Raw genomic sequence first — 25,202 nt, forward strand, 5'->3', positions numbered from 1 at the left:
AGCAATATGAAATCAACTTTGCTAGAACCAGCAACAAAGAAGCAATTCATAGCAGATCAGTGTAGATATGCCCAGAGGCTTTGAACTTAAATAAATAATAGCGGCTGTAAAATATATTTTTTTTAATTAAAAATTCCCAATTTTTTCCAACACACCAGTAGGTCCACCATAATTTTTTCCCTTTCTGTGAAGGAGTAGTCCTGGAATTAATTTTGTGTGATGTGAACCATAAACAATGATGATGTGAACCCTTAAAATCCTTAAGTGACTGTTCACATCTGTATGACTTCACCTCACTTGAAAGGGCTAGAAATGCAAATGAATTAATTTGCAGGATGAGCTTGATGCAGAAAAATGTTGTTTACTTCATTATGTTTTGAACAGTCCATGGTTACCCCCTGCTTTGAAAAAAAAAGGCAAAAGCCATATGACACCAGAAAACAATTTCAGGACCTTTTAGCAGCTACTGAAATTAACCTGATGAACCCAACTCTTGCCACAGGGAAGGTAAACAAATTGACCCTATGACTTACACATAGCTTTGCTTTGCCTGTAAGTGGAGGATCACTGGCGTCAGGGGTTTCAACAAGAAAACTGAAGCTCTGTTTGCTCACACAACAGTTCTCTTCAAAAGTGAAGGACAAAATAAAATGGCATAAGTAGTCAGTACAGTCAGGGCATTTCCATGTTAATGTCAAAGTCTGCCTAAGTCACTTTGACTTTGTCTTTACAGCAGAATTTGTCCAGGCATGGCATTCTCGAGTTTAAGCTTCCGAAGTCTTAAGTGGTGCTTAACTCTAATTGCATGGTTGTGCCAATAACAGGGTTGCATTAGGTGACGGGCTTTTCTGTGAGGGCACATCCCATGGCCTTGAGCATTGTACTGGGGTATATTCTAAGTTATTGTGGGATACTTGCCTTTTCCCTTAATCTGTCTGCAAAAGAGTGATAAAACAGAAAGCTGTGGTGTGATGTGTCCTTACTTCCAGTGAGTACCCAATTGCTCAAGCTGTTCACCTTCATCCATCTCTCCGGACATGAGCACTCTGTATGTGATGATGGAGGTGAAGTGGAGGATACTTCAGCCTTACCTTGTAACCTTGAGAAGGCAATGGTAGGCCTTGCCTAGCAGCTCCAGCAGGCTGAGTAATGGCAGAGCAAAGACACTTGGCATAGGTTTTACCATCTGTGGAAACCCCAGTGATGACTCGTTATGGACCAGAACAGCATGCACAAAACAATAGGACTGTATCAGCCTGGGCCCTTGGGTTGATCAGCTGTGGCTCCAGAAGTATGGGGAGTATGCCTTAACCCTCCAGCCCCAGGAAACCCCAGGGGGATGAAAGGTCAGTTCAAGAGAGGCTGCCATTGCCCATGAGAATTTGGCTATCCTAGAGCGGCTGTGGTTGGTGGCTAAGTTGTCTGGTGTTGGCAAGCTGCCTTTTCTTGTGTAGTCGTGATGACCTTTGAGGCAGCTATTGCAATGGTTTATTGGCAGGGCGTGTTGCTGAATTAACAGCAGGAATAGAAAGAATGATAGTCCTGAAGTGTACTGGAGCAGCTGACAGCACTAGTGTGTCCAACATTTGTCTTCCACCAGCTCTCAAAGTATGTGTGAAACAGAAAGGACAATACTGGTTCATTATTGCATGCCTAACCCTCACCCCAGCAGAGATCCACAAAAATTCATAAGGCAAGGTTCTCTGGTAAACAGCAGGATTTCAGAATATTCTGTCATTTATTCAGTCATGCAAGAGAAGATTTATTTCTCCTCTAAGCTGTAACTGTCTCCATCTGTTGCTCATCTAACTGTCCTGATTCCTGAAGCCGTACCTTGAACTAGAAGTCAGGTTTAACTGCACCCTAAAGGGAGGTGTGACCTGTACCTATGTAACTTAACAAATGTAAACCATATACATTGCAACATGGCTATAGGTAGTACATTCAGCCAGCTGAAAAGGTGTTCCTCCCTACTGCCTTTCCTGGGGTCCATCCTGCCTTTTGTGTGTGAAGTTTATCGCCACATGCTACGTATCACATCCATGGTAGCAAGGGAGGGACAACTTCCTGCAGCAATGATCTGAATATTATACTGTTTTGCAGATATATTGCAGGCATCTGGCAAGTGCACTTTCCTCATCAGGGACCTATTCAAGGGGAGCAGGAAAGCCTAGGGTTATTTGCTCTTTCCTCTGATTTCCTTTTGGAGAAAAATGTGAGGAGCACAGTTCACCTGTGACTACTATTGTGAGGTTATGTGTAAAGCTTTGGTATCATCTTCCCATCCTTCCAAGCACACAATCCCCTGTAAGAAGGTGATTAATTCAGAACAGATACCAGCATGTCCAGCCCAGATCCCACCATGTGGAGAAGAAACTCAGTAGAAACAACCATGGCGTTACTCTGGGTGTCAACAGGGTTGTAACAGTGAAGAAGCAGAAGTGATTGCTCTCCATGCTCTCTCCCATGCCTGCAGGGTCCAGCCAGAGCTGGCTACTGACCCCCACTTATGTCCCCAGCTCCCATCCATAGCTTGGTGAACAATGCATGCCAGACCTCTGTATGTCTTAAGCTATGACCTTGTATAGCTATTTTTCCACACACAGACATTCTCATTTTTCTCCTGCTCGTGTTTTTGTTGTGCTCTTCACATTGGTTTTCCACTGGTAATAGCTAGGTTCCTTCCCTGCAGACGTATTTTCCTCCTCTCCCTAGAGGGTTTGTGGCCACAGTGAGGAGGGGAGCAGAGCAGTGAGAAGTACAGCCTTCATAAATCAGGAGGCTGAACAAGCTTTTCTCAAGGTAAAGGCAATGCCTCTGTTGCTATTTCATGTGAAATAGATATTTTAGACTGTGATACATAGGGGCTTGCTTTATATGCTGGAGCTACCCTCAGGAATGAATCTTCCCATTGTATATAAAGCCCATTTAGCTGCTGAGAAAAGAGGGCTTTTTAAAAAATGCATTTCATCATATAATGTTTACATTTGCTTTACATTATTACAGACTTACTGACTCTTTGGCAGCTGAGACCTTTTAATAGTTCTGGGTTTCTTCTTTCCCTGAAAGCCAAAGGGATCCTGTCAGATTTGGAAGGGTCAGGAACTGCCCCGTTGTCTCTATTTGCCAAGTCCCTGTCCCCCTTGTGCGGGACATGTTCATAAACAAATGGCTCAGTGAAGTTGTTTTAACAGGACAAAGGGAAATAAATAAATAAATGAAAGCGGCCAGAGCCCAGCACCTGGTGATAACAAACACACGCAGCTCAGCAGAGGGGTGAGCAGCCCCTCAGAGAGAAACCTTTGGGCAGCGATGAGTAACCTCGCCATGGCCATGCCTTGGCAGTCAGAAGCTGTGAGTCATTTTCCCCGCCTCCCCCCCCACTCCAAATTATAAGGGGGCGGTTGGCTTAAGAGTCCTTAGGCTTTAAAGATAATCATACATGTGGGGTTTTCCTTTTTGCCCATCTTTCTGATGCTGGACCCTTGACTATACATTCTGCTCATGCTTTCCTGTTTCTTTCACTGCCCTTGTGGTCCAGCGCAAAGTTACATCATTTTTTTTAACTGCAAGCTGAGGTTCTCATCTAATCGCTTCACTCCAGGAGCTGGTGCTTAGCAAACAATAAATATCACAAGCCTGGCAAGGAGCTCTGAGAGCTCGCACTGGTGATTGCTGCAATAACAAACTTGGATGCTTGCGCAGTGTAGAAAATAGACGCAGTGAGAAAATAGGCTTCAGTTTCAAGATATAAATCTTTCCCATTGTGAGAAATAGCTTCAGAGAACTGTTTGTTTTAATTAATAGTTGCAGAATGGTGAATAATTGGGATAAAATAACTGGCTCAAACCTTCACCTAAATCCTAAAAGACAAAAAGGGGGGTGGGGGGGAGCAATCCAGACATTACAAACTTCTTTTAAGATTTAAAATTTCCAGCTTGCTTGTGGCTAAATATTTTCAAGTAGGAACTTATAACTAGACTACTCAATTCAGTTTTAAAGAAGTGTTCTGATTGTAAATCTAGCTGTTCATTTAAGCTCCTATATATAGATTTAGGAAATCTTACTTAAGGTTTCATTTCTAAAAAACATACCTTGGCTTCTTTCATAAATATCATTTCTAATTCATATGAATACCTATATATAGTGAGAGGGATGTATGCAACTCTAAAATCCCTGGCTTCTGGCCTTGACTTGGCAGTGAAAAGAATATGTAAGGAGCTTTATGAAAAATAAATCTTTGCATTCCTCTAGCACCTTTCACCTGAGTATCTCAAAGCAGTTTGCATGGAGGGGGAATTATGCCATGTAGGGAAATACTTTTAGCCCTGCTCAACCCTTCAGGAAACTGCACCATGAAGCAGTCCAGCGACTTGTCCCAGGTTGTTGCGGTGCATACAATAGGTTTTCTGACCTGACCCAAGCTAGCGAGTGCTGTCCATCTCCTTCATCCCATTTCCTGCTCTCTCCATCACCTGCCTCCTGATCCTACCCCCACTGCCAAAATCTGGTGGGGACACCCTGTGGGCTGGGAATCCTGCTGTTGCCCCCACCACCACCAGCAGCACCTTCATTTCTCCACTCATTTCTTGCATCCCATCTAGCTTCACATTTTGGAAAACACAGCCCTGATCCCAAAGGGTTTACATGGTAAATAGACACGATTTGATGTGGATGAGAAAGACGCTAAGTAGAGCAGTTGTCTTGCCAACACCGCCTAATCACTTTGCTTACGTGTTTTATGTCTTTCCCTCATTCTCTATCTTTTTTGTTTATTTAGATTATAAACTCTTCAGGCTGGGGATCCTGCCTCCTTTTTCTGCCTTTACAACACCTACCACAGTGCGGCCCCGAAGCTGGTTGGAGCCCTGCGCTGCTACCACAGTACAAACAATAATAAATAAAACCAGGACTGTGAAGAGATTATAATTAGAGCTGTGCAAAACTCAGCAGTTTTGGTTTGCATCGGTTCCTCCCTGCTGAGTCTACATTGTGTTTTGGATTTGTATGCAAAAAACCCAAAGCAAAACTCCCAAAGTGCCAAGTGTGGCTGGGTCTGGGCTCAAAATCGTGCACAAACCCGGGTGCTTTTAACAGTTCCTCCTTGAAATTATAAATCTGCCAAGGCTCAGTCCAGGTTTACTGAAAGGTTCTTGAACCTTTGCAGACTCTGGGGGCCAGCCAACTTGTTGGTTTCATTACAAAAGTCTCTCTCAGCTCTGCTTAACATACTAATTGCCACACCACGCTGCCCTGTGGCTAACAAGAGGATTTAATCTTCCCCGGCTGCAAGTGCAGACCCAGTTATGAGTGCCACAACTGGCTTTAAAACCATATTTCAGACTGTCGCATTTACTGGTGGTGTCCAACTGCTGTAGGTAAATAGAACCATGTCCGAAGTCCTGTAGCAAGGCATTTCCTCTGCCCTGGCGTAGCACTGAATCGCCTTCAGCTGAGTAATCCCTTGCCTTGCTCCCGGGGAGTCCCTAGGAGAGGCCATCAGGAGGGAAACAATGAGCAGGGGCTGGGGGAAGGCACAGTGTTTTGGCTAGCAGCATGGATGCGCAAGCCTTCACTGTTATCCCCTTGTGCACATGGTTTCTGCTCCCCTGTGCCTCTTTTTTAAGGGCTGGGGCTAGGAGGTGAAGGGTTTCAGCCCCAAAATAATGATGATGCTCATTCAGGGGTGGTAAGTGGAACAACACTATGCACAAGAACTGAAATCAAGGAAAGAGGGAAAGTAACAGCCTCCTCAGACTGGGGGAAGTCCTGCACCTGGAGGATGTACACAGGTTCCATTTTGGGCTAGGAGGGTATAGGAGAGCTTTTTTCATAGCTGCCTGCCAGTAAATGCACAGTACAAAAGTGGCTTGAAAGTGGTTCCACTCCCTGCTTGGGATGACGAGCATCAGGCAGATAATGCAAAGCAAGGCAGCTTCTCTGGCCAGGAGAGAGGAGGTGCAGACATCTCCCCATCACCAGAAGAGGGGAGTACCAAATGAACCTGCCCATTATAGAGCTCAGCACAGTGACAGCTATGGCCTGGTGCCCCTTCCAGAACATCCAGCATCTCAGGGTCATAAAGGTCTCCCAGACTTCTCCATAGGCTGAGCAAGTGGATCCTGTGGCTCCCCCGCTGTCTGGCTGGGCAATACCACATGTGCATTGGCATATGCTAAGTCACAAGTGATTGAACTAGAGCTGGAAGGAGCTTTTGCATCAAAATGTGTCTTTCCTGGCAAAATTTGCAGGATCTACTGCAGTACAGAAAATAGTATTGATTTTGATGAACATTTTAGGAACAATAAAAACAAGTGAAGATTTGAATGGATACATGAAAGTGTTTTCTAAATGAAAAGTTGTGAGGGCATGAATTTTGCAGTGATTTTGCCTTATGCAAATTAGTAGCAAATAATAAAGTGATAAGCTTAGATTACTTTACATTTGCTTTTACGCAGGTTTGGGGGTCTGGGGGTCTGAAAGATTCTATTTTTTTTTCTCAAATCTGTTTGCAGATAGAAAATCCACTTCCTTATTAACAGTAATTAAAGCCTAAGCTCAGATTCCTAGAAATAATCAGGTTTGTGCCTCACATTTCATCTGGTTATACCAGAGGTGAGGGAAAGCAGGGTGAAGAACCCCAGCTTTTATGATGGGGTGCTCAGTGTCTCAGTTGGAGCACAACATATAACCCTCTTCACTTATGACTTTTGCTTTTCCCCTCTGCTCCTGTGTCACCTGCAAGCAGTAAAAGAGTCAATTAAACACAGAGGAAGAGGCATTCATGGCTTGATGATCCAGGCTGGAGACAGCTCTCCTACATGGGTAGTCTCTGCTGTGCTACACGGATCTCCTGGGCTTTCTATTGAATCCAGCCAAAGCTGAACCATGGACCTTTATAGGACAGGGAGAGCAGGAGGGTGCAGCCAGGGAGCATAGGGCCATGCCTTTCAGCAGCAGCAGGGCTTAAGCATACTCTTTAATCGTGGTTTCAGGGCTGGGCATGCAGTGAAGGGAACCAAGCACAGTGGTCAGGCAGGAAAACCAGAGCCTCAATGTCACAGATTCATGGTGGTGGTCAGTTTTGTTTTACACTATGCTGGTGTAGAAAGAGAAGAACCCAGTCACAGCTGGGATTTTTAATATGTGTTTAAACATGACAGTGAAAACTTTCTGAAGTATTAATTAGCTAAAAGATAGATATCTTATTTTCCTTCTCGCTGATAAATAGAATTAAACAAGCTTGCTCTGGGGGGTAGAGGAGCACTGCAGAGCAACAAATAACTCAGGCATTTTTAAATATGGCTTAGATATAGATTATATTAAGTTAATAGATCAAAGTCATAGTTCATGGTGAGTAAAAGTAATAAAAGAGTAGATAATGTGTAAGGTTCCAGGAGTCCCAACAGGTACCTGTTTTTATTAATGAATTTTTACTTATTGACCTGAAAAAGATCTTTTTACCCCTGCGGCAGAAAGTTGTGTTCTACCTCTAAAAACCCAAAAGGTCCAGAAACCCAAAATCTTAATTAAACTGCAGCACCAGTTTAAATTATTTTATTAAATTCTGGGACAGTGAAATTTCACCAGGTCATTCTCATATTCCTACACCTCAATGTTCATGTTAATACATGTCCCTTTTTACTGCTGTGCTTTCTTCTCTGCAACAATACATGAAAAAAAAGAGACATGGAAGAGAAAAAGGATTGTTTCTCCAAGCAAGATCTATAAAGTTCTTCTCCCCAGCAGTATTCCCTGCAGTATAAGGCGAAAGAGCTCTAAGAGCGATAATAAGTATAACTGACTTTGTTTCCCCTTAATTAACAGTGCAGTGCCTTGCAACAGAAAACTGAAGCAGGTTTCTGCTGACTTAGCATATGCCTCATGAGGAAGAAATCTATCTGGCAATTATGGCTTTGCGTCTCCCGCCCTGTCTCTTGTTGTTTGTATAAGACACCGGTACTTCTGCCACAGGCTTCTTCATACAGCTGTCCTGTCAATGCCAGCTTTCATAGGTAATCCATCTAGCTCAGCAGAGCTCACAAAAGACACCTCCCTTTCTTTGCTTTAATTAATGTCTTTTTTGAGTCTCCCCTGGGGATGTAGCCATGCTGATTTTTCAAAACTCTCTGTTACTTTTCAAGCACAAAAGAAATGGAAAACCTCCACCACTGAGATTCTGGATTTGAAAAATCTCCTTTACTTAGTCTCCTATTCTCAGTCAGTGTTCTAAATGCACATGGGCATATCTTCAGCTACAGAACATATTACGCAACTAATTCTCCACCTTGACAAGGAGAAAAAGAAAAAACCAGTCAAATTAATTCTCCCTGCAATCTCTTATGACATTCTGCATCCACTTACTGTAGCTATAGGCAGTTCATGCACTGATTTATACTGTCACACCCCACTTATTGCTCAGACCCTTTCAGGTGCTGAGCAATCTCAGCTCAAGTCATAAACCGTTTCTTGCTGCATAGTTGCTTTTCCTGCACAGTTTATGTCTGTGGCTTTTGGGACCAAATACTGAGGCTTGATATGTCTGTCAGACAGACACCCTCAATGTTGGGTCACTGTGGCTGCAAAGCTGGATCAGACAGTCCAGAGTACACCCATTCACCATGACTTCTTCCAGAATTCATTGTAAATACGTGTGTGGCAGTCACTGCAGTTAATCAGGCCTGATACACACAAGCAAGCTTGTATAATTCATCAAATGACAGATAAACCAGGCAGGACAAAAACAAAGGTTTCAGCAAAGCACGTTTGAATCAGTAAGAATCAAAAATTGCTACACCCTCAATCAGCACTGCCTGATAATATTTTACTTGGTTTGGGTTTCTGTGTTTTAATAAGCTAACAATGGTGTTTTGTAATCCTCATGATTTAAATACATACCACGATGTGCTTATGTAGCTTCTTCTTCAAATTGCGCTGTGTGTATTAAGCAAGGCTTGCGGCATCCTTCAAAGGGTGTGAGAGTTTCAGTGAACTTATTACATCAAGGTGACTCTAGAGACTTGTCCCATGCCAAGAAATAAGGGGAGAAATTTTCATCCACTCTTTTCAACAGTGCATAGTACAAAAGTACAGTCTTCACTTTCCAAGACCCTTATGAGTTAGCTCCTATCAAGCTTACTTCATCACTTTCACTGAAATAGGGCACACCAAAATGAGTGTCCAGGCACTGGTTTGCTGGGAGCAATGAAAGGCATGTTATAGGCTTGATTTCCTGACATCAGCACAAATCAGTGCACAGACTAGCCCTTAGTTTTGCTACAGGGTTTGGCTATAATGGTACAATGATTCTTACTCAGAGTTGAAAACAGAAGCCCAGACAATGCCCTCCCACTGACACCTTCTGGTCCCCAAACAATCATCCTTTTGTTTCCAGGTTAATATTTTTCTCCCAGCAAGAACACCGTGCCACACTTCCAGTTTTGTTCTGTAATGTCCATTTCAATCCCCAAAGAACCAATGGTAGAAAAGACAAAGGAGCACCACCATCTTCTCTCCTCCTGTCCTCTTCCAACAGGGAGTGATTTACCCTTTTCCAGTACAATTTCCTTCCTTCCTACAGCCATAATTTCAGTCCCCATTTTAGATTACTCTTATCTCTTGTAGGTCAGTCTTCAGACATAAAGCTACCTAATTTCATGTGATTTCATGTCAGAAAGGTAAGAAATGGCAGATTAACTGATTCATGTGGTTAACAAACATTACAGAATCATAGAATGGTTTGGCTTGGAATGGACCTTAAAGCTCACCCAGTTCCAACCTCCTGCCACAGTCAGGGACAACTGCCACTACACCAGGTTGCTCAAAGCCCTGTCCAACCTGGCCTTGAACACTGACAGGGATGGGGCAGCCACAGATCCTCTAGGCAACCTGATATAAACCTTATAAATATTGGAAAGGCTCGCCCAAGAAGTGTCTTGCCCTCAGTGCAAGAAGGCTGTGCTGGGCATTAGTTCAGAGTTTGGGTTTATAAAGTCCTGGTCTTGTCCTACAAGAGCTGCCTGGAACTTTTCTAGTACCTACATGTCTTGCTATCTAGATCACCATCACCGTAATGCCTGTGCTCCTCCCAATAATAACACTCCCTCTCTCCCTCTCTCTTTGCTTTTCTTGCCAACCTGTACAAAAAGATGGACGGATAACTTGGAGTAAAGCTTTGTGTATGTGAGTGTCAATGGAGGGCGGTTGTATATCAATATTTGTAATAAAGTTAAACAAGTTAAAGATGAACATGTTACCTTGCCATACACAGACCATTGGCTGTGCTAACTAAATGCTGCCTTAGTTAGATGTCAGGTCAGTAGGCCTGGACTATGGGATTTTAGTGCAAGTAAGTAATCCTTGCAACTATGATGAGCGGAAACAAACCAGCTGCAGCACAGTCCAAAGTATCCTCCCCATTACAACAACTGGTAAAGCCTATCTAGCCATGAGACTGGTGAGGTTAGATTTTGTTCTCATGGAAGAGATTTAATAGAGCTCAAAAAAGCAAAAATAAACACAAAACAATGCAAGCACAGAAGGCTCAGTGCTGCAATTACTTTGTCTTGTTTTTCTCTGTCCAGTATTGTTTAGAGATTTAGAAACTAAATTAATCAGCATCTTGGAGCATGAGTTCCGAGGTTGCTTTATTGTGAAATTAAGGCGTGACTCACAGTAGCTGCCTATCCACCTCTGAGGCTGGACGAGCTTTGTTATTCTTGCGTGGTGTTTCTTTCCATGCTGGTTTTGCAGCAGGACTTGTAGCCACACAATGTAATGAGCTGAGAAATGGCAGTGCGTCATCCAGGGTGTGCCTGAAGAGCGATGTCGCAAAGAGAGATGGCAAGATTACAGGGAGGATCTGAGCAGGATCTGGAGAAGGAGGGTAAAGAATGAAACATCCTGCAACAACAAAAATAACCATTTATGTATGTAAATCGGGAGAAAAAGGGTTCTGCAAAGTCTCGTTTACCTACAGGGGGAAAATCAAGGGGAAAAAAGTTAATGTTCCAAAGCACTGGATGCAAACAGACACACAGGTGCATGTGCAAATAGCCAAAATGATACAAACTCCCACACTAGTTACAACACAGCCCAGTGCTGCTGCATAACGGTAGCTATGGACAGTTACGATTGCAATTAAACACTCAAAGAGTGGCACCACTTGAATTTCTTCAACTAGAAATAAGTACTTCTGGGAGCTGTAGCAATTACGCTGCCTGGCTTCCTGTGGCTCTATATTTTGTGGTTGATTATCTGAGGCTAATAAGGGGCAAGAACTGAATAAAGCTTTTCCTGTGGTCAGGGCATCCTGTGTGGATTCTCCAGGGTCTAATAATACAATTCACCTTCCTCTTCTGCCCTTCCTTCAATGAGGCACTAATCTGGATGTCTGTCTTCTGCATGAGTGCCAGACTCTCAGAAATCTGTAAGGACTTCTTCTCCTTGGCAAATGTGTCTGAAACTCGCCATCTTACTTCAAAGCTGCTGAGGGAAAATATACAGAGATAAATCATCAGCTAAACCTTTAGTTTAGGATTTCATTTTTTTAAATATAAAATAATGTCACACCTGCCCTGAAGCAGTAACACTGATAACCTGTGTGCTGATGACGCCTGCTTTGGAAACCCAGGGCTGAACTCTTAAGGGTTGCTTAGCAGTTAAGCAAATGGCATCTTTCTTACACCAGAAACAGCAATCACAGGCACTGGTCTTACTGCAGAGCTTCATCAGTACAACATAGGAAATATAAAAATATAATGCTCACCAAAAGGGTACCAACAGGAAATACCCCAGGAACAAAGTGCAGAGGGATAGACCTTTGTGTTTTCATTTTAACAGGAAAGGTAGATGGAAAACAAAATAAATGAACCTATACTTAAAATAAATATTACTGTATTCTAGGCCACCAAAGGTTATAACACCTGACCTAAGAATGGGTGGAGATGTTTGGGATAAAGGAAGGGAGGCCTGGAAAATTGTGGGCTTACCTAGATAAGTTTCATGGAATGAAAACAAACAACTGATATCTGCTAAGGGGTGCGCGGAATAAGTCAAACAAGACAGTCTGGTGGTTTATGTATTTTTTGCTGTTCATGGAGAACTGGTTCTGACAGAACAACAAGCTGCCATGGAGGTGGGCTTTGTGTAGCTTCTACTCATGTACCTGTTTACCTGACCTTTGAGGTTATTGGCAAAATCTCACACTGACTGAAGATGGTCTTTCTATGCTGTTTGCACCCTCAGCAGAATGAAGCAAGATGCTGCACAGTTCAGCATTAGGGCAGGGAGTGCTGGCAGTTGGCTATGAGGCATTGACATACCACAATGAGATGTTTCCCTGTGTACGTGCCACCTGGCAAACTTTCTTTGGGATACAGCATCACTTTAGGATTGAGGCCAATTCCAGATCTGTTACAGCTCATCCCCAAAACAGCCAGTTAATGGGAGCCTGTTTGTTCATCAAAGCCCTCTTGTTGTTGTTGTTGTTTTAAGAGGAGATACAAGCTGCTAGTTCTCTGCTAATATAAATGCTAAAGTCATTTCATGCAGGATACTATAGTAGATGCCAATTATCACTCCTTAGAGACTTGAAAAATGGTGGTGTAGATATATCTCTGTGCATATGTGTGTATGAGTACTTTAGAAGACTCCAAAAGCTTATCCTAAAGGTATAGTCTTGCAAACTGTTGACCATTCTGGCTCCAGCCCAGCAGAGCACTTAAATATTTGGCGAACTCAGCAAGACTCTCCACATGCTTCAAGCTAACACATCCATAAGCACTTTATTGGACCAGGTTCACAGAGGCTGCACTAGAGCTGCACCTTGCACAAGAGAAATTTCCCCAAGCTAGTCGTGGTCTCTGTAGTGGTGTGGCCAACAGGCTACATCGACATTAGCATAGTCTGCCCATGCTACAAAGGAAAAAAGAACCAGTTTTAGTGGCTTCAGCATTTTACCTCGGTGAAATTTCTCTAAGAGGAAATAAGCAAGGTGAGAGGGAGGCAGTTTTGCATGCAGTGCTGTGGAGAAAAGATTTCCCTTCCCAGAATCAGCAGTCTCTGGACAGCAATAAAACCACACAGGGATGTGCTAGAAAATAAAACAATTCCGAAAATCAACAGTTCAGACTTCAAACTATACGATAGGCAATTAGTATGTTTGAATAATTGGGTGCAACTGTAGGCAGAGAGAAGCTACAAGACCAGATGTGCATTTAAAGCTAAACATAGGTTTTACAGAATCTAATCAAATCAGTCCAACATCTGGTATGAGAAGAAAAATTGTGTGACAGACCTGGTCAGCATGAGAAAATGGCATGAACTTCTGGATAACGAGCTTAAGCTAAATCAATATGTTACACAAGTCAGACATGGAAGCATCCATAAAATGGATTGCACTGGTTCAACTATATCACATCTGATTTTACTAAATAAATACAATTTTCTCCTGTGAACTAGACCTTAGGTGACCTATCACAAATAACAAGTTGGGGATATTCAGAAAGAAGTATATGAAAGTAGAATAGCTCAGGGCAAAAAAAGGTTCACGGACTTTTCTCCCCATAAAAAATAAATCCTACCCATCAGAAAATGATCTTCCAAGCACCTGGTGTTAGAGCCCTCAAATAAGTCAGAGCTGCACTGAGTGGATCCTTCTTCATTTTAGCTACCTTAGGAGACAGGAGCTGCAGCAAAGGCTGGAATCAGAGGAAATGGTAGAGTCTTGGGAGAGGACAGGTCTACATGATGGAAAGCCTTTGATCAGTTGGGCTATTGCTAGAGAAGGGGTGTCCAGTGGGCTGAAGACTCTAGTGATTTGGAAACCCTGCACTGGGATGTTGTGTTTGCATGATCATGGCAGCTCTAGCCCCAGATGTGATTGACTTTGCAGTGTCAGATGGGAAACCTCACATAACACCTTGCAGAAGGGACTTCTGGTAATGACCTTACTCACCTCCTGTGGGTCACTGTGCTTTGGTGGTTCTTGGTCATCTGTGCTTAGGTTTGCAGTTTTTGTGGGATGAGAGCTTCATGTTGAGGAGAGGAAGCCTGGATATCTTGCGAAGCTTCCAGAACCAAAGTACCCATCATACAGCAGCTCCAATATCTGGGGATGGGTCTCAACAATGCAGCGTCTCTTCCAGTCCTCCACCCCTGCCACCACACCTTGGGCATAACTTCATGGTTTTCCCCACTTGAGTGATGTGAAGAGGAAGCCAAAGTCAATCCAGCTTAACCAAAAGCAGAACTTGCTGCTGCTCCATGACTGGTAACACAAATTGACTGTCTTTTCTCCCTCCTCCATTTGGTGCTGCATCCCAGGTAGCAGCAGCCCAGATACGTTGCAGGCAACTGTATGAAGGCTGTACAGCTCAGCTATTTTGATCAGTTCATGTAGGACTGCTACAGGCAGGCAGAGAGCAGAGGCTTTAGGAGGTGACAGCAACTTGATATGATTTAGGGGGTTTAGCTTTTGATACAAAGCTCCACTCACTTAGCAACATACGAGTATGCTTGTGGGTTTACAGATTTACTTCAGTGCCCAGCAGACCATCTTCCCCTTCTGCTCCTCCTGTGGAAATAGTTCACCTTGGTGTGTTGTGCATATAATTGATACTGGCTTTCCCAGCCTCCAGAAATCATATCAAAAAGATAGGCAAAACCTGCGAGGAAGGATTGTTCTGCCTTAAAGTGAGAGGATTTGGGGGAAACCATGTGGCTACTCCAACTGACTTTTCCACACATGCATTTTGATTATGGTGTGCATGTGCAAACCATGTCAGGGAAAAAGCTGTCAGGGGAGTTAGGAATCTGTACAGCATGTAGCAAATACCCAGCATAGAATTACAAAATCATAAAATCACATAGGTTAGAAAAGACCTTTAAGATCATCAAGTCCAACCGTTAAACCCAGCACTATCAAGTCCACCACTAAACCACACCCCTAAGCACCACACCTATACCGCTTGTCATCTGTCAACGTATTAGTGTCAATCTCCTCAAGGAAAAAAGTATATCCCAATCTAAATGCTTGTCTTAGGTCACCTCAACTAGCGTTAAAGGGAGTCTCTTCAGTTTTAAAAATTGAGGGTAAGGGGAATGGCTTTAATAGATTTAAATTATCTTAAATCATGTTTCCAAAGCAGTTTTTTCTTACTCAAAAATGAAACATTGTGACACTAGCAAAATGGTATTATTCCTCCCCAACTGTAATGAATTCTTAAATGCACAAGGCAAGTATATTTCTGATAATAAAAATCCAGATTGCTAAAATAGCTCTCATCCTCCACACTGCTGCCATTCCTAGGGTCCCCTTCTCCACAAGGTATTTCTGCAGCAGGACCCCACCGAGGTAAAAAGAGGCATTTAGAGACACCAGCTTTCAGAAACAGAGGCTCAAAAGCAGCCTCAACCACTGCATAGGTATTGAAAGCCAACCTGGTGCTCAAGGTGAAGAGCAGAAACACCCTGCATCCCACAGGTTGGGTGACCCAGTTCATGGCTTGCTGTAATTCACTGGAGTTGGCTGCAAGGCATGTTCTTTGTCTAACAGTCCTGCATGTCACCATGGAGTCCAGTCCCCTTTCACAGGGAGATGTTAAAATGAACGCACATTTCAACACTCCTTCAGCTCACCCCATAGCCCCAGTAACAACAGCGTAACATTTTAAACTGCCTTTTCAAGTCCCCTTTCTACAGGGCAGTTGAAAGGATATAAAGGCATTTTAACAATTTTATAGCTCGTCTCCGAAGTGCCTTTGTGATGAGGGAGAACAGACGTTTTGTTGCCGTTTGCCCGTGGACAGCTGCCAAACTCACCTGTCTCCACTGAGGGCCATATCGCATCACTCTGGAAACTCTGTGGCCAGCCCTGGATGGCTTCTCACTTTACTCAGCTGAAAAACACGCTGCACAATTTAACCCTTTGCCTGCGCGCTTGCCTGGGTGTGTTACTCAAAACCGGCAGCTCAAGGAAAGTAATAGCTGCTAGGTGGTTTTGGAGAAACCCAAAACCCTTCACCCATGTGAAAAGTCTTCTAGCCCTGCAAGTTATCCTATGGGCTTCAGTTGAGGCACAGCTCTTTTTTTCTCACTCCTTAATCACAGTTAACCAGCCTCCAAATTTGACCCCTTTTTACTAGGCTCCAATTTGACAAGGTACTTAAGAATTTGTCTTTCTGACTAAAGTTTTGCCAGTCTGGTTATATGTTCAAAGTAAGGCATATTTTAAAGCATCTAAAGTCAGAAAGTGGTAGCTTAAGCCTGTGTATAAAACACAAAGCTAAAGATTAGAAGAGATCTGCCACCGACCACATCTTCTTATGGGTTGCTTAATTTTGTGGGGTCCTGGTTCTAATCCTACAAATTATTATTAAACCCTTCCCATGTATATGGTTGGCACAGGAGAAATGAGTAGCTTCTTTTGTTAAGGTTCAGGAAATACTTGCAGATCCTCACGCGTGACAGAAGTTCAGTGCAATGTACTCTGTTCTCTATTAATTTCTCATTTTCCCTCCCTACAAATGAATATTTACATTCTCCACCCTCCTTTTCTCCTGGAAAGAAAAGTGCATAAAATTATTCCCCATCACATTCTTTCACTGAGTTGGCAAAATCCAGAGAAATGCAGCAAATTTAAATTATATGCAATATGCAGGCATAGCTTATCTAACATCAAGCGTGCAGATCAAAATCAACAAAGCCTCACAAAAGAAAGCCCCAAAAGATCTTTCATCTTCCTGATCCCATTTCCCTGCCTACACCTCTTTTTACCCTACTGTAAATGTATTAGTTCTGCTTTAGTTTCTGCTCTGTTCTACGTTTCTGCTTCAGAAAGATTCTGTTGAGTCATTACCAGCATAGCCAAACAGGCTTTTCAAGAATGAAGGAGAAAATAAAGGCTGTGGTTTTCAAATTAGTTCAATGCTGCTTAACCCTTAAACCACTAGTGACTTCCAGACTCCCAACCAAGTTAATGCTGAGCAGAACATGTAGCTGTGGTGCCTGAGATGAAAGCATGGTCAGTGCTTCTGTCGGTGACCCTACCAGAGAGAAAGACCGGCCACAGCAGCATCAATCACTGTCTCCCAGCAGCTCACTACACATGGGAAAAGGCAGAAGTGCCACTGGCAGCATGGGCTCAGGCTGGCAGGGAAAGGGGCTTTTCTACTAGAAGATAGTAGTCATGAAAACAGAAATGAAAGAGAGACAAACACATCTCTTCCTCCATGAGGCAAGAGAGATACTCCACTCCTCCTTCCCTCAGCAGGTTGCATACAGGAGAAAATAGTGGTTGCCAAAATGATATAACTTTAATAAGCTCCTGGTACCTTGAGGTTTGAGGGGGCCCCAGGGAAGCCGACACTTGGAGTGAGAAAAGGGGAAAGAGGATAAGGTGATTTTCTTTGCCTTGTTTTTTAAAGCAATCTCAGCCTGCTAAGCTTTCAGTCCTTGCTGCCAATGGCTATTTCCAGTTATCTTTGCACAGAAAAAGGCTCGAATCCTTCTCTCTCTCTTTCTCTCTGTTTCCCTTTTTAATGAAAGCTCAGTTTAGATCTGATACTACTCTAAAAGGTTTGCTATCAAAGTTTATTAGACCCACTGGGACAGATCACAGTTTTCAGAGGCTCAGAGTTTCACAGCAGATAACTGTAAATTGAACCATCCAATGTTCTTCAAAATGCTCATTTTTCTTGGGCTCATCTATTACACAAAGCTGCATTGTATTCAAGCATCATTAGAAGCGATCCCAGTTGATTACAAGATGCTGGCCACAGTTCTGCCTTTAGAGCAAACTAGAGCAGTCAACAGTCCTCACCCTGTCCCACTGGCTGTTGCTGAGCTGAGCAGGATGCCATTTGCAGTGAAGGCAAGCCTACAGTGCAATGGGATAATGCCTGCTTGGCACTCTTAGAAAAGGCCAGAATTTCAAAAGAGGGAAGTATGAGGGCAGCATCCCTTTAAAAATACAGATTTGCCTTTCCCTGCTAAATAAATAATAACTAGAAAAGAATTCTGTCTAGAGACTGTGCCTGAGAAATTTCATCTGGATAGTAAAGAATTGAGAGGAGGGATTAGCATGTCTAGCTTCCTATAGAACGGTTGTTCTTGTTTTTTAATGTAGTCATTGGTATTATTATGTGGTTTTTAGTAGACTATCCTCCTAACAATGCATGGGAATAAACACCATATCTGGTAGAATCTCTGACTGTAACATGTATCACTGAGACACTGTTTACTGTGTGAAGGGAGGGGAGCTGCTTCATTTCCCAAGACAGCAGTGGAAAGCATGATGTCCTGTAACTAAGGGTGGTGAAGCACTGGGAGAGGTAGTGGGAGAAAACACTCACGATAAACCAAAGAGTGAAAGAGAGTTTCAGGGCAGATATTTGCAGGATGCATCATCACCAGGAGAAGCTGGCAAACCTGGGAAAAGGCTGAAAGACAAAACAGCAGGCTCGAGTGGTCAAGTCCTCAGGCCACCAATGTCCTGTTCTGCTGCTACTTCACATGGTCTTGTACCCTTCCCTGTGACAGCATAGTGTCTTTCCATCTTTCTAGAGCAGCAGGCTAGAAAACACTCAGAGGAGCTGCTGGTTTTCAGATGCCCATGCTCCCTGCCAGGCTTTATCCATCCAGAGCTTCTGGTCAGTGAATGCCTTTCACCATAAGCATGTGCAGCCATTTGAGAGCTCGTCTGCTTTCTGATTCCTTAACAGGTCTCGCAGATGGACCAGAAGTTGGATGACATCCTGAACACCCTCCAGGCTCAGCTGGGGGATCAGCCACAGGCACAGATGTCAAGGCAAGCCACCCCACCTGTCGGACAGCTACAGCAGACAATCTCGGCTTCCCCCTCAGCCAACCAGAATATCTGAAAGCCAGAGGACAACCACGTGTCACCCTCTCACTCTTCGATGTCCGGTTATTTTCAGGTCTTGGTGTCTCAGGATTTGGCTGTGTCGTGGGTGAAATTAAATACTCTGCTGTAGTAGATTAAATAAAGCAATAAGAAGCAGCAACAAGAAGCCAGTCATGACCCTAGGAGACCACATAAGTTTTGCACCTGCTTTATTAGCCATCTTTAGCTAACCCCTGTCAGCCTACGGTGGTCCCACACAGCTGGCCCCATTTAGGCTGACTGCACACACACAGGGCACACTATTGAGGTAAGCATCCGAGTGAGTGTTAGGATGACCCATTCCTGAGCACAGAAGGGGAAAAGGACTGCGTTTTTGGCATTTAATCACTAAGTTTAATGCTCACAGCATGCCCAAAAGGGGGAAAAGAGCCAGCATCTGAAGATGAAACAAATGGAAATCAGTGAACAGGAAAAATAAGCAGCATGTTTTGACTTCTACCAAGCAGTGAGGGGAGATTTATATGCTAGTGCGAATGACAAAGTAAAGACAACAGGCTACTGATTAAAAATATGGAAGTGTACACAGGCTGGTTGACATATGAAAGACTGAAGCAAAGATTTCAGCTAATTAAAGCAAAGGGTTGCAAATGAGATGAGATGCATGTTGGAACAGACAGGCAAGGGAGATAGTATCTGCGTAGGCTTACTGCACAAGAACACTGTAATAGCTATCAGCTACTCTGATGACTGTTATGCAAAATGTTCTCAAGCTTTTACCTTCATTCAGCAGCAGTTGTTGACTCCAGTTACCTTAATTTTAACAAAAGAAACCTGTATGGAAATTGGCTGTGAAATACTGGTAAAGCTCAGCTCAAGTCACTGAGTAACAGGGTACTGCAGGAGGGCTGCAGCTGGGATGGAGCATGGCAGGGTTTCTTAAAGAAAACAGACATGCACACACTGTTGATGAAAGTTAATCTCTGTTTAAATAAACTGCTGTATATAATCTTAAATGCTAGATGCTCTTTTTTTCCTCGAAATCTGGTTGTAAGTCGAGTGCAGATGCTGGCTGGTATACTGTCACTGTGTATGTGAAATGGCTCTTACCTGCCACTCCAGAAAAGGGACGATACAACACTGTTGCTAAATATGTAAATAATAAACCAAGTTAAAAAGGGTGTAGTGTTATTTACTCAAGTCTTTTTAATATATTTGCATACCAAACCATTTGAATGAAAATAAGTCTGCAGAGCAAAGACCTGCTGCCTGGGAAATCCTAAATATATTCTATTCCCACTCATATCCATGGAAGCAAAGCCTGCACTGCATTTAAAATCAACCTGAAAGACTGGTCCCTTAATAAGCATTTCTTTGGACCAATAAGTGGTCCATTTCAATGTAATCAAGTTAGTTTCTAACTATTACCTGTCCCTTTAAAACCCTTTCCCAGGTTTGTGTGTCTGGGAATTCAAGCTTGGAAAGAGCACAATGAGACTGATTCCAATCTTTAGATTGCAGGCGCGTCTTAGACAGAATAGCAATGATGTGTGAGAGGCAATAAAAAAAAAAACAACACAACAAACCAGCAGTGTGGTTTTAATTAAATCAGCTGACAAGCCACCGTTCCATCTTGTCTGATTACTACAGAGTTACTGAACATGACCAAATACAGAATGTAACATGGGAAAATGGTAAATAATCCCTGACAGAGCATTGAGCTGCTCCTCGCTTTCAGTCAGGGTCGTGAGCTTCTGCAATAGTCCTTCATATAACCTCTCTGACTCCAGCCACTCAGAGCTAAATGGGAAAACGGACAGCAAAGGAAGGTACGGCTTCATCAGCCTCAGGTAAAAGATCTCCCTGGAGATCCCTTTGCTGCAGAGGTTCAGAAGATGAGGAGTACTGCTTTCAGCAGAAGGGCTCAGGGACTTCTGAGACCAACACTAGGTGAAAATTCCTTCTGGTACACTGTAGATAGTTGTGTGAGGGGTATGCACAGTCACTGTTTGGTGGACTGAAGAACGAAACAGTATTTTACTTAATAATCAGTCTCAATGGAAGTGTTAAGGCACTGTGCATACAGTAACACCTACTACTCTGAAGTGCCTGGAAAACACACTAAACACCCTTCCCCGGAAAATTCAGTTAAATAAAACACAAGTGGTCTCAGCTATGAAGAGTGTCAGAAGGGATGAGTGGGTGAGAGGAAAGTATAAACAGGCAGAAGTCCCTTCAGATAAAAGGATATGTGCCAGTGTGTGTGTGCGTGTGAACTTGTCTTTTTTTTTTTTTAAACACAAGCCAAATTTTTCCCAGTAATTCTTCAGTGGGACCACAAGGGTTTGAAACTCCAGCAGGGCTGGCCATCCATCCGCTTTACAGGTGGCCACTGGGAACACTGCAATGTGGTATAGCATGTCCAGACAGCACCATCAACCCATGACCACAACCATTGCTGTTGCCACAATGGAGAGAAAAGGATGTGGCCTAAGCAGATTGCAGTGAGGAAGGAAGAGGACTGCTGGGAGGTACCCATCTTCACTATGGCAGTAATGGTACAAAAAATGAAAGCAACACAGCTTCACATTAGTTAAGCAAATCTCCACAACTACAGCTAAGAGAAGAGTTGTCATCTACTAAAATCTTTCTGATCGCCATGGGGTGAAAGTGTCCAGGAATAGCATTGATGCAACCATCTGGTAATACTGTGTGACCCTTTTTCTGAGCAGCAATAGTTTTGCATAGTGAATAGACTGCATATTAATACATTTGCACATCATGAGTGTTTTGAGTGCCCCCATACCAACACACACTATCAGCAAGCTATGATTTCCCAAGAGTAGAACTTACTTTTACTCAATGTGGTTTTGTCAGGCCTTTCAATCCACTAAGCAGGCAGCAACAGCATCAGATCTATGTAGCAAAACAAAAAATGGAAAGAGCAAGGAAGAAGCATAGGGATGAGCTGTAGGAAACTACAAAACCCTGAAGAGTCCACTTTGGAATCTCGAGTCCTGTGAAGTCATGAGATTATCTAGTCCGTCAAGGAACAGCATCAAAAGACCATTGGGGGCACCATGGCAGGTTTTGCTAACTTTTCTAACTGCAGTATGGATTTGTTGGATGAAATACCACAAAAAGTGTCTTCTGGAAGAGTCATTCTAAAAGAAACTTGTCATAATTCTTGGATGTGATTGGAAAGAAATTAAGTTTTTCATAAAAATTTTATGCTCCCACAGTTTACTTCCTTGATACAACTGCCTGACTTGCTTGAGCTTACTCTGACAGGCTGGAGTCTTCCAGGGAATAAAAATGCAGCATAGCTGCAGAGGGAAGTTTGACTCTTACATGTACCTTTATTTAAGTATTTATGCGAAATCCTGGCTGGAAGATTGTTAGCAGAGATTTCATCCAAAACTCTAATGTCTCTAGGTTCATTAAAAAAGACAAAAGCAGAATCTTACATGGATTTACCTGAAGATTTCTGCCTGTGCATTATCTCCTGAAAATTGTATCATGGAAGCATAGGATGGTTTGAGTTGGAAAGGACCTTAAAGATGGTCTAGTTTCAATCCCCTGCCATGGACAGGGACACCTTCCATTTGACCAGGTGGCTCAAAGCCCTGTCCAACCTGGCCTTGAATGCTTCCAGGGATGAGGCAGACACAACTTCCTTATATGCAACCTAAACCTGTTCTCTTTCAGTTTAAAACCATTGACCCTTGCCCTATCACTACAGGCCCTGGTAAAAAGTCTGTCCCCATCTTTCTTATAAGCCCCTTTATATACTGAAAGACTCTTGAGGGACATCATTTGTCACTCGTTTCCATCTTGACATTGAACTCTTAAACTGAAACTCTTTGGATGCAGCCACCCCGCCAGTTCCTTATCCATCTAATATTCCAACCATATCTCTCTAAGCTAGAGATAAGAATGTTATGAGGGAGCCTATCAAAGGCTTTACAGAAGTCCAGGTAGATGACATCAGTTGCTTTTTCCCAGGTTATGCACTGACTGTTGTAGAAAACCATTAAATTAACCAGGCATGACTTGCCCATGGTGAAGGCATGTTGGCTGCATCTAATCACCTCATCTTCCATATGCTTCAACATAACTTCCAGGAGGATCTGTTCCATGATCTTACTCATCAGTAAGGTGAGGCTGAGTGGTCAGCATAATCCAGTGTCAACCTTATTACCTTTTGTGAAAAAAGGGTGTAATTTCAAGTGTTCCTCTCAGAAGTGGCTCTAATGTGAGGCAAAATCACAGAAAGTATTCCCAGGGAAGTCCATTTGTGTGTTTTCGTCTCCATTTCTACTAACATTCGTGCACCGATGTTCATCCTATCAGTTTCTCCATGATGGGAGTCCAGCACACACATCACACACACAGATGCTGACCAGAGTACATTCAGCAAGCTCATTCCTATAGCAACTCTTTTTGCATCAGTAAAATAGTAGTGAATAGTGAATTAACATGGTCCAATGAAGTTATCTGCACTGTGCAGCCAGGTCTGCAATGGTCCCACATTGTCTTTTGATTCAGAACAGAGGCATAGACCAGGCAGCCAAGGTCTCTCAAGGCCACAGTATCAGCAGGGGTGGCCATCAGGAATGCAGTTTGCCAATGCATCAAAAGAAGAGTACAGAAGATGAAGTAAAGATTAGGTATTTATTTTCAAAAAGATCGCATGTTTTTCTACCTGATCCAGTTTCACAGTGAAGATACATAGGGTCCTCCCTCACTAGAGACATCAACACCAACAAAAACAAGATTTTCCACATTCCTTTCAATAATGCATGGTATTCTGAAGCCTGCTGTCTGCCTATGATGATGCAAGATGCCCAGAAGTCATTACAACAAAGCCTAAGGGGATTATTTTCTCATTTCCATAATTACACAGTCAGTAATATTATCATGAACAAATCTTATCTCAAAATGTGTTCCCAGATCTTTAATGATGATAATTCTGAAGTGATATGTGGGATTAAAGTTCTGCATAAGATAAGGCTGCAGCAGTGAGGGAGATAAAAAGTTCAGCTTTCATCAGCTGGGGGCTTTCATTCCTGAGAAAAGGTAACTGTGCCACCAAAACAGCCGATATGGGTCACAGATCAGAAATCTGCTCCCTCATCTAGATCACTCTATCTCTGGAGAATAAGAAGTGAGAAAAACTCTCCATCCACAGCTGTCCATTTCAGAAGTGGGTCCCTTTAGTGGCCCTGAAAGGCCTTGCCTTGGCATCACCAGAGGAGCCTGTGCTGAATGTCCCTCTCACCTCTGTAGAGCCATAAGTTCCCAGATCACTAGCTATGGAGAATGAGTGGGATTCTTCTAGTGCCTCTTTTCTCAGTACCTCAAGCGCTTTTCTCTTCTTTCTGATGTTTCACACCTAAGCCTTTAAGGGTCTGTACTCAGATATATTTAGGATGTGCTGTATCTCATGGAGCCCTAAATGGCAGGTCTCATTCAGCATTCTTCTGAACAGTTTGAACAACATGTATAAAATGAAAAGCACATTTTAAGGACTAAAATATAATCAGGTGAGGAATCTCTATCATCAAAACTGTATTATTTAGTATCCTGAAGGAGTACGTGCCAAAATCATTGTAATGGCCCAGGAAAAGCATGGTGAGGGGCCATGGTGGAAATCTCTCTCAGGCATTATTCCTAGTTCAAGCAGAGCCAAGCCAGCAAAACTAAACAAGATAGTACTGTTCTGTCTTCATGATAGCAAAAAGTTTGAGTTCCTCTCTGCCTGAAGAGGAACTTCTTTTCTTAGTTAAAGCGACCTTTTTTCTTAGTCAAGGGACAGTCAAAGGTAGCTGGAATTACTAAACTGTCTCACTTTTTTAATGTCCTTTTAATGGTCATTATCCTTTTTCTCACTGCACACCACATGCTTTTCTGACTACCAGAATACTCCAGGCTCTGGAATATAGTCATGTAGTTGGTGCTGGGGATGTGAACATGCTCTCTCCTATTCTCTCCCTATCATACAGTAAACAGTGTCTGTCAGACATGAAAGAGTAAACAGCAGAGAGCATCTTCCCTACAATGAGCTGTTTTGCTGAAATACTTACTATGTTGTGTTTAGCCCTTATTATGGTTTACAGTGGCTCCCAAATGACTCCATAAAAGTACAATGTCTCTGCTCAGATTCCTGGCTGAGCACCCGTTCGTCTCAGGGTTTGGATTTGGTACATGTGGGTCTGTGAACAGAATTTTAACTCATCTTCATGATGTTACTTGATCTCCCCCTGGGGTGGGTGGAGCTGCATGGAAGGGACCAGCTTGACGCGAGCACAGAAGGAAAGGGGGTTTTTGGACTCTGTGA

General features: G+C 43.0%; 1 protein-coding gene across 2 annotated transcripts in view; it reads left to right on the forward strand.

Annotated features, from left to right (window-relative positions):
• LOC133214875 (potassium voltage-gated channel subfamily KQT member 1-like) overlaps positions 1-25,202 on the forward strand; it is a 486,013-nt gene that overhangs the window by 457,962 nt on the left and 2,849 nt on the right. Inside the window, exon 17 of one of the 2 annotated variants that reach the window (XM_061358237.1) lies at positions 18,723-20,355. The exons of the other annotated variant lie outside the window; for it this stretch is intronic. Within the exon in view, the coding sequence (XP_061214221.1) occupies positions 18,723-18,881 (159 nt within the window). The 3' untranslated portion in view covers positions 18,882-20,355. Of the gene's footprint in view, positions 1-18,722; positions 20,356-25,202 lie in introns of those variants that run through there. 2 annotated transcript variants of the gene reach the window in all.

The sequence above is a fragment of the Neopsephotus bourkii genome, unplaced genomic scaffold (genome assembly GCF_033783945.1).
Source record: "Neopsephotus bourkii isolate Nb327-2 ecotype Australia unplaced genomic scaffold, CSIRO-AGI_Nbou_v1 NB_107, whole genome shotgun sequence".
NCBI lineage: Eukaryota > Metazoa > Chordata > Aves > Psittaciformes > Psittacidae > Neopsephotus > Neopsephotus bourkii.